Source organism: Limulus polyphemus, unplaced genomic scaffold, assembly GCF_000517525.1.
Source record: "Limulus polyphemus unplaced genomic scaffold, Limulus_polyphemus-2.1.2 Scaffold116, whole genome shotgun sequence".
Classification (NCBI taxonomy): domain Eukaryota; kingdom Metazoa; phylum Arthropoda; class Merostomata; order Xiphosura; family Limulidae; genus Limulus; species Limulus polyphemus.
Window position 1 is genome coordinate 170833 of NW_013665726.1, and position 9774 is coordinate 180606.

The 9774-nt window shown below is 32.6% G+C and overlaps 1 protein-coding gene across 1 annotated transcript in view; it reads left to right on the top strand.

Annotated features, from left to right (window-relative positions):
• Positions 1 to 9286, top strand: part of LOC106471875 (ras-related protein Rap-2a-like) — a 40403-nt gene extending 31117 nt beyond the window's left edge. The window contains exons 2-3 of the mRNA XM_022401339.1: positions 2260 to 2433; positions 7514 to 9286. Of these exons, the coding sequence (XP_022257047.1) occupies positions 2260 to 2433; positions 7514 to 7878 (539 nt within the window). The 3' untranslated portion in view covers positions 7879 to 9286. The remainder of the gene's footprint in view (positions 1 to 2259; positions 2434 to 7513) is intronic.
• The last annotated feature ends 488 nt before the right edge of the window (positions 9287 to 9774 follow it).

Here is a 9774-nt window from a genome sequence, read left to right on the forward strand (position 1 = left end):
TACAACGAGTTTTTTTCACTAGTTAATACATATTTCCGGTCACAAATACCTTTTCCTCAAACATATTAGCACATGGGGTTTCCATTTGAAAGAAAACTTCAAAGTTGATAAGGAAACAATACGAGTTTCTAAAACCCAATATTTACTTATCTAATCATTCTCGAATTTCCTTACTTTACTATGGCAGTTAGACAGATGGATATATATATAAATAGGTTAAATGTTAAAAATATTTTCAGTTTCATATATATATATATATATATATATATATTACCTGCTGTTGCTATTTTTTACTTGTGGACGAACACAGATAAAGTTTCAGACACCGTTAGCATACGATAAGCAGTATCTCGCAGATTTTACACAACCTATAAAACACCCAGTAATGTCCAAATGTAGTTCTGATACATTCCTTTCCACCGCAACTCTATATCAATTGTGGTTTTTCACGTGACTTGCTGATTTGCATATTCAAAATTCTTTTACAGTAACGTACTCAACCATCTGTACGTAAATAAAACAGGCAGTTAGAAAGATGTTGAGTTCAAATTAACATATAATCTTAAAATTACGTGAAACAAAAATGCAGAAGTGTTATTGAGAATTTTCTGAGGACTTCAGGCCTAAAACAGAAAAAAAAAATAATGTTTTGGCTTCCGAACCTAGGAAGGAGTTACGTTTGCATTTATAAATATACGTTAAAAAAAACTACAAATACAGTCTATAAAAAAATATTCATATGAATTAATTGAGCTTTATAATATCAAAGAACTAGTGTTATCAGTCCTTACACCGAAAGAAAATTTGCAATATGCTCCCCTAGTTAAAGCTGAACATAAAAGTTTTCTTAAGTGAATTAACTGGTGATCTTATTATAGAGCATGCCAACACAGTCCTATGTAAGTTTTTTAATTTTCTTTGAAACTCGGTAATGCATTTAGTAGCAGTTTACATAATTTGTAAAACTTAATATAGCTTAAAACTTCAGATATATTTTCTGTAATTCTGCTTTAACGACGGGAGTCTTTCACACGTATATAAGTCTTCTTATTAGATTTATTAGTAATCGTTGTACATTCCATGTTTGCTAATGCATCTTTCGTATGTGAGAGCTTTTCAACAACTAGTGAATTTAATACGAAACTGTGGAGTAAAAGAAGTTTATTTTTAAAGTGTCTACAGTCCTTGAATATATTCTCTGAGGATATAGTTCTATTATGTATGTTTAATATATTTTACAACTTAATATATTTTAACCTGTTAGGTACTGTGTTAAATATAGAGTTATATGCAGAGTTTCAGACATGATTAGTCTACAATAACCAAGTTTGTGACATTGCTCCTTCGTTAGGAACCCTAATTAATCCCATAAAAACGAAAACTTTTAACTTTGTATGAAATTAAAGTACTTTTATGTTAAGGCGTAAACTTCCAACACAAAACGGCTATCTTACCTTTGATTAGTGCACCGGGATGCTTATACAAAGATCTAAGGTTCTAGCTCCGCATTTTCAGCTTTAGAAGCGTTATAAAAGTGGCAGTCAATTTTGCTGTTCTGTTAGGATTAACCGTTTATGTGGCTGCTGCTGACTGGTTGCCCTCGTTCTGATCAACTGTTCAAAACTACTAGTGGCTATGCCAGAACTTCGGGATCTTTGACTTGGCTTTTTAACTCGTGCATGGCATAAGGAACAAACCGTTCAAATTGAGAATATCAAAATACAATATTTAAACCAGTCTTAAAATAGCTGAACCAGTGTGCGAAGCATTACTTGTGTGACAGAAGATTCCAAAATTTAGTTACTTCATACATTAGAACAATTTATTTAGTATTTACTTCAATGAGTTAGATTGTGTCGATTCCAAAACTTGTATTAAAGAAAGAGAACTATTAGCGTAGGGTATACGCGTAAACAATATTTTTAAAGGCACGTGCATGCATAGCCCAATGAGTTGACCCTGCAACGGTTATCATGGATTTACCTTTCAACCAATATTACGTAACTAGTCTCTACAACTAAACTCTTTCTTTATCATCTTTTTGAAAACTGAACCTGGAACTAAAACAATCTACAAAGAAATGTGTAGCTTAAGATATAAAAGAAGTCAAATATGTTTACCTATTGTTCATTTTTATATAAAACTTTAGATTTTTATGAAGGAATCTCCCTTTTTTAAATAACACAGTATATTTTTAAAGACAATATAATATTAATTTATCAAAATAGTAATAATCGTTTTTTTTTACTTTACCACCAGATGGCATCTTTCACACAGTAGAGATTTTGGACACAGCAGGATCTCACCATTTCCCTGCTATGAGAGAATTAAGTATCCGATCCGGTCGGGGGTTTGTTATTGTTTTTAGTGTAGACGACAAGCAGTCATTCCATGAAGTCACTGAATTATGGAACTTGATAACAAAACTGAGAGGTAAGTTCTCAATACTGTATTGGAACGTTATTAGATTGATAGAGGAACAAATAGGCCCAGGCCGACTGACAGAAAAACAAACGGATAGGTATATAGATAGACATGAAGCCTTTGTTGTGGAAAATGTTTCTTGACAAATAGACTCGTAATACGATAACACGCTTACCTTTCGTAAACAATGTTCTTGTTACATTGTTTAGTTTTCAATGTTTTTGGTTAAGTTAATGTTCTTGTTACATTGTTTAGTTTCCAATGTTTTTGGTTAAGGTAATGTTCTTGTTACATTGTTTAGTTTCCAATGCTTTTAGTTAAGGTAATGTTCTTGTTACATTGTTTAATTTCCAATGCTTTTAGTTAAGGAATGTTCTTGTTACATTGTTTAGTTTCCAATGCTTTAGGTTAAGGTAATATTCTTGTTACATTGTTTAGTTTCCAATGTTTTTGGTTAAGTTAATGTTCTTGTTACATTGTTTAGTTTCCAATGTTTTTGGTTAAGGTAATGTTCTTGTTACATTGTTTAGTTTCCAATGCTTTTAGTTAAGGTAATGTTCTTGTTACATTGTTTAGTTTTCAATGCTTTTAGTTAAGGTAATGTTCTTGTTACATTGTTTAGTTTCCAATGCTTTTAGTTATTAAGGTGATGTTCTTGTTACATTGTTTAGTTTCCAATGCTTTTAGTTATTAAGGTGATGTTCTTGTTAGGTTGTTTAGTTTCCAATATTTTTGGTTAAGGTTTGTTTGTTTTTTCGAAAATGTTAAGTATTTGCTTGGAAATAAAAATGACATTGTTTAGCTGCAAGCTTTTATTACTCAGTAAAGTAACGCTTCATATTATGGTAGCGTCTTTTTTTTTTTTACTATCATAAATCGAACAGGCGCAAGAATGTAACAGACGTGCCGAAACATTTCTAGGTTGTAATTACTTGGAAATTAGGTGACAGATGGAATGGATATTGAGCAGAAACAGAAAAGTCAATGTCATTCCTATTATCTATCACAATATTTTTTTTTGTCTCTATCTCTATTCGGTTTTCTTTTGTTTTAGTGAAGCATTAGAGTTTGTTCATTAACGACAAGATACGTTTCTGAATGAAAAGACTTGTTAAATCCCATCGTGGGTGTAACGAATAAAAGTGGTTTACAATTGCCTAGATTAATCATGTAAGTCTGCATTTTTAGCCTCTTATCACGATCTTCTTCTTAAAAAAAGATGAATTAGTAACCATGACATTTTATATGAACTATGTGTATTTCTTTCGTGGTGGTATAAAAATGTATGGTGGTGTAAAATTGAATTAAACACATTAAAATCTAAAAACAAAAAACAGCCACGTGCTGATGACTAATCGTTTAAAGACAATTCCAACAATAATCGTGCTTATTAAATAAAACGTAATTTATCCCTGTGTTTTTACTGATTTATTTATATTATCTTATACTTTTTAACATTTTGTTTTAATTTTAGTAAGACTCTTGACGACAAAACGTTGCCTGAAACTCTTAACATTAAACTATTTAGGCCTAACTTTTTTTACCGCTGTTAATTCTACCCGGTTAGTTCCTTGGCCAAACAAGCGATTACGGTTCTTTTACCATTTATTTTGATTAGTTTTTACTGTCTATCTTTTCCTTCAATGGTTTCTAAGCATCGTGGATGCTACTTCACACGGATGTCAGGTTAAGTTATGTATTAAAGACAGGAACTTTTACTGCCTGATACGATTTTTGAGTCATATGGTATATAGTATCTAAGATGGGAAAGCTTCATGTTTTAATAGGCTTGATATTACATCGTAATGAGACTGTTGTAACATTTATCAAACATGTTTTACTGGCCCAGTAGGGATTTCAGTAAAAAGAGTGTAGAACAGTGACTGCCGCTGCCAAAGAGGCCTTTCGCTCAGTACTATACCTCACCAGGCTAGAAGAATTACAACATACATATAAAAATTTTTTGTGGAAATTATTCACATTAGTCGTTTACGAGAAATGAAGTATTGAAACGCATAATACGTTAGTTAGAGCAGTATGTCATTTAGTAATAATACGTGTACGTTATTAACATCTCAATAACACTGATAAAAATTTAATTTAAATCACAGGCAGTTTTCTCTATACTAGCTTTATACGAGTTTCTAGTGGAAAGGGTACATGATAGCATTACAACTAACCTTTCGTTTAATGCCATTGCTCGTCAGTTCGGCTACTATATTTCATTCTTCATAGAATCCTAAAGAAGATTTTGGTCACTGAGTCGAGTAGATCTGGTTTCAGCTAACATCGTAATGAGAATGTTAATAACATTTATCAAACATATTTTTTTTTCTGGCCCAATAGGGATTTCGGTAAGAAGAGTGTAGAACAGTGACTGCCGCTGCCAAAGAGGCCCTTCGCACAGTACTATACCTCACCAAGCTAGAGATGTGAGAATAAGATGAATAATTTTCCTAGTCTGAAATAAATTCAACAAGCAACCGTTAGAGTACTGACTGACTGATATGAATATCACCACCAACGACAAAAAAGAAAATAAATAAAAACAAATTCCTGACTTTTTTAAAAATAAATTATCATATTTCAAACCTTCAGTGTAACGAGTGGACAATTTGTTTTTGGAACTTTCTGCCGCCGACCCTTGCTGAAAAGAAAACAAAATGAGATAAAAAAAGGAGATTCGTGATTATATTTAGCGCATGTTTAGGAACCTATTTTAAATTAAAATATTGAAACTAATATTTTGTCAGGTTCCTATTTTTTTTTCTGTTTACAAAAGTAATGGGATCATAAACAGAGTCATAAGTCAAGCAGAGTAAGATGTTTTTTTCTTTGTTTGTAAAATTGAATTATCACACAACCGTTCTGTTTATTATAGCACAGTCAGGTTTTAAAAGAGAACCACCACATTGTAAATTATAAACACGTTTAATATGTGGATGTTTTCGGATTTTATCATACGTGATCTCAAGGCTTAGAGATTGTTTATCAACATAAACAGTGCAAATAAGACACGTCAAAAAAAGAAGAAGAAATAAATAAAATGCGAGCATTCATAAACGTGTGCAAGCAGAAGTTAAAAAATATCGATGAGATGATGAAAAATAACTCATATTATAGTTTAAGTATGAGTGTTCATTTCAGATCGAAAATAATTATATTTGATCACAAGGCTACTATTTGGAGATAGGAAACTCGTTGTTTTCGTTGTGCATACATATAAGGAAAGTCAAGAGTTTATCAGAAACTATTTTCGTATACTCATGTTTGTTTCTTTTCCTTCCTAGTTTCTTGAAGGATTTCATGTGCTACATTTATATTAATATATTTTTATTACTCCTGTGTTATATTAGCGACACATACTGTTACAGGATTGTTGATGATGGTGTTTCAGCCTTAACTAAACTCTGGATTCAACGTAATGAATCTGTGAAAGTCATCACTATTTCATTGACAACAAGCTTGCCGTCTGTCTCGTATGAAAATTCTAGTCTAAATAGTGTAAAATGCGAGAATTTACATCATAGATTTCTTAATTCCGATATTAAGTACAGAAATGACAAATTAAAACTTTTGCATGGCATGCATTTTTATATGTATAGGTTTGTTTATTTTTACATCAAAGCTACGTAATAGTTTATCCACCACGAGGAATCGAACTTCGAATTTTATCGTTGTAAGTCTATAAACTTACCGCTGACTCACTCATGGACTAAAAGTATAGGAAGTTAGTATCATAACCAGAGCCTACAACACTCATATCACATAATGTGTGTCAGCTGTAGTGAATTGAAATTTCATAGTCAAGACTAAACCAGAACAATACTCTAAATTTCAGTTGTGTGAACGCCTTTTACAAACTGGTGAAGCATAATTATAATTATATCTGTCATAAGACATTAGTATTAGACCTATTATATCTTTAAACACTACATTCTTAAGGATTTTCTAGAATTAGAAAAGTGCATAATAATTGCCGGCTGGTAAATAACAAACACAGAAATGGTCGGAACACTACTTATATAAGTCATTTGTTACAACAACAATTGTTATGATGTGAACGCCTTTCACAAGCTGATTAAATATGATTATAAGTATACTTGTCATAAGACATTGGTATTAGGCTTATTAGAATCACTTAATCAAGCCCACTTTTAAAAAAATCACCTTTCTGTTCTTAAGGCTTTCCAGCTTATTATTTGTCAGATCAAATAATTTTTATATATATATATATTTTTCATTTTGACAGACTTATTTGTGAAGTTTATAGAAAGTGACGTCTAACTTTTGAGATAGAAATATTAATCATTTTCTATAGAATTGGCAAAGAACTAGATAGTTCAGTTTATGATAGAATTGCTATTACAATCATTTATCTTAGGCGAATTGCATCTTGGCCAGAAGTCAATGAACTTGATGAGTTTCTGTATAAACATTCTGATGTTTTATGTTCTGGTACGTATCATTAATGAGCACACAATTCACAAAAAACGTTACAGTTATTCAATTGTTAGCGTGCCTGTATCAGTTTTATACCACTCTGTCATTATTCGGATTGAGGATCATTAAGTCCAGGGTTCGAGTCGTGATGTTGCTGAACATGCTTCGCGTTTTCAGATGTGGTCACATTATAAAAGTGATAGTCAATCCAGCTAGGCCCGGCATAGCCAGGTGATTAGGGCGCTTGACTTGTGATCTGAGAGTCGCGAGTTTGAATTCCCGTCCCACCAAACTTGCTCGCCCTTTCAGCCGTGGGGGCGTTATGATATGACAGTCAATCCCACTATTCGTTGTTAAAAGAATAGCTCAAGAGTTGGCGGTGAGTGATGATGACTACCTGCCTTCCCTCTAGTCTTACACTAAATTAGGGACGGCTAGCGCAGACTGCCTTCGTGTAGCTTTGCGCGAAATTCAAACCAAACCAAACCTTTTAGTACCATTAAACTATGCTCAATACAGTTAACAGCATAGCAAAAGGCAAAATCAATTTTAACCTGCTTTGATAAACGTAATTTCCGGTCCGTAATTTTGAAACTTTGATGAAATAATAATTTATAAATATTCAGTTAATTTTGAAATCTTGCAGGTTCTCAAGTACCCGTTATATTAGTGGGTAACAAATCGGATTTGAACAAAGAAAGAAAAGTATCCGAAGCAGAAGCCCAAGAGATAGCAAAGGACGTTATGAACAATTGTCGCTACATCGAAACCAGCGCCAAGTACAACGTCAACGTAAGCCAGCTTTTCGTACAACTTTTGCTTCAAGCTAAAGCCATGGAACAACCTCCGACTCCAGACCCATCTAGCGGCCGGTATTCGAAGCGACTGAGCAGAAGATTAAGTTCTTTAAGCTCACTTACTGGACTTACGATTCGACGAAAATCTAGTGGACCCAAACTTTCTGAGGAAGCCGAGGTGAAACGGGATGATCAAAAATGTGTGCTTCTGTAAAAAAATAAAAATAAGGTGTCGATTCATTATAATTGTACAAGCTTTCGTATTGAGCTCTGAGTAATTGATAATCGCCTGTCTATATTATTTCAGATAAGAGTTATTTTCGTGTTTTAACAGACACACATATATATATATATATATATAAGAAATTTAATAAACACAAAGCTTTAACTGTGGCAATAAAAAATTATTGCTTAATCCTTTCGTTATGTTGTGCCTTAGGGCCTTCTACATGATATATGTTTGTACGTATACGTTGTACCGTAAAATATGCAGTATATGCTAACCTCCTTACTCTGTATACCTCCCTAAACAGATGTATTTGTCTTGGATACTCAAGTTTTCCAGTAGTTATATTACATGTAGTGTATATCACGTGACTACCGCTTATCTACAGCCCGATATCATGCTTTCACAGAAAGTTTTAGGATAAATCTTGGGGCTTCTCCGACATTCACTGTCTTATTTCTGCAGCTGCATACCGCTGTTTAGTGATGATAAACTTGAAAACACATACCAAAGGTTTCATTCCCTACCTACGATCTTAAAAAATTCAAAGCAGTGAATTTTGAAGAAGTCCTAAGAAATATTAATAGTAAGTTTTGAGTAATGGATACCTATAAAGTGTACGCTATATGTACGTACACAAAGATGAATAAAGTATGTAACTGAGAGTAGTAAGCCTAAAGATTTTTATAGGTATTTTTTGAGCGCTACTAAAATATAGATCAATCTGATGTCGTAAAACAAAGAATTCTATCCAGAAATCATAAACAACCTGGCTTGGGAACTATGTAACATGTAACAAAATTACAAAAGAAAAACCCTCACGGGAAATAAAAACTTCTGTTACGTCACATCTGTATGGTTTTTCAAGATTTAATGTTTACTATGCGTAAAGCACAAAGTTTTTCTTTCTCTAACTGATACAAAATTCAGATAAAACGTTTTGATCGTATGTTAAAAAAGGAGTTGAAATTTGAACGATATTTTTCCAGTTATTGATATTCCACATCAATAATGATTTATTTTTTCATGAAGAATGATTAGTTTGATGTTCCAATAAAAAAACAAAAAAAACATTATCCTCTCAGATATAAATCTAACTAAATTTGTATTTAAGATTGGATAATGTTAAGATATAATGGTAACAGTCAATTGTAGGAATGATACTTATACATCTGTCATTATATTTTTTGAATATGTATCCACATATAAATGGCTTACTTTGATAGCTATTATAATACGAAAGAGGCTTATGTAATATCCGTAGTGTATGGAAAACGAAACATGTATTGCAACTGTCTGCGATATACGTCATCTCTGTGTTTAAAAGTAAACAGTGGACCATATGTTTGTAGAAAGTATGTTAGTAATAAAGTAATAAAAAGTAGCAAAAGCGTAATGATTTTTCCGGCCGGTTGTTGAATGCTTCACTCATTTCTCTCATCATTGCTGTATTTTGTATTTGTGTCCATGTGTGTCAGTAGGACCAGAAGCAGGATTATCGCAGTCGGGTGAACATTTTAAACAAATTTATTGTGCTAAAGTTAAAACTGTGAAATAAACTTCTCAAAATTGCACTGGTTCGTTTTCGACCCACTGTACGAGCTTAAAAATTAATTTCAATACATTTGTGATGTCATAATAAGTTTTAAAAAATGTTTATAATTTCTATATTATATTTGTTTGTTTGTTTCGTTGAAGAGCAAAGCCACATTGGGTTAGCTGCTGTGTCCACCGTGGGAAAGCGAGCCCCGGATTTTAACGTTTTTTAGTTCGTAAACTTACCGCTGTCCCACCGAAGGACTATATTATATTTACTATACACGTGTTGGACGAAAAAATATAAGTGCTGCTTTCAGTAGACATCTAAATCCCCTTCTCTAAACG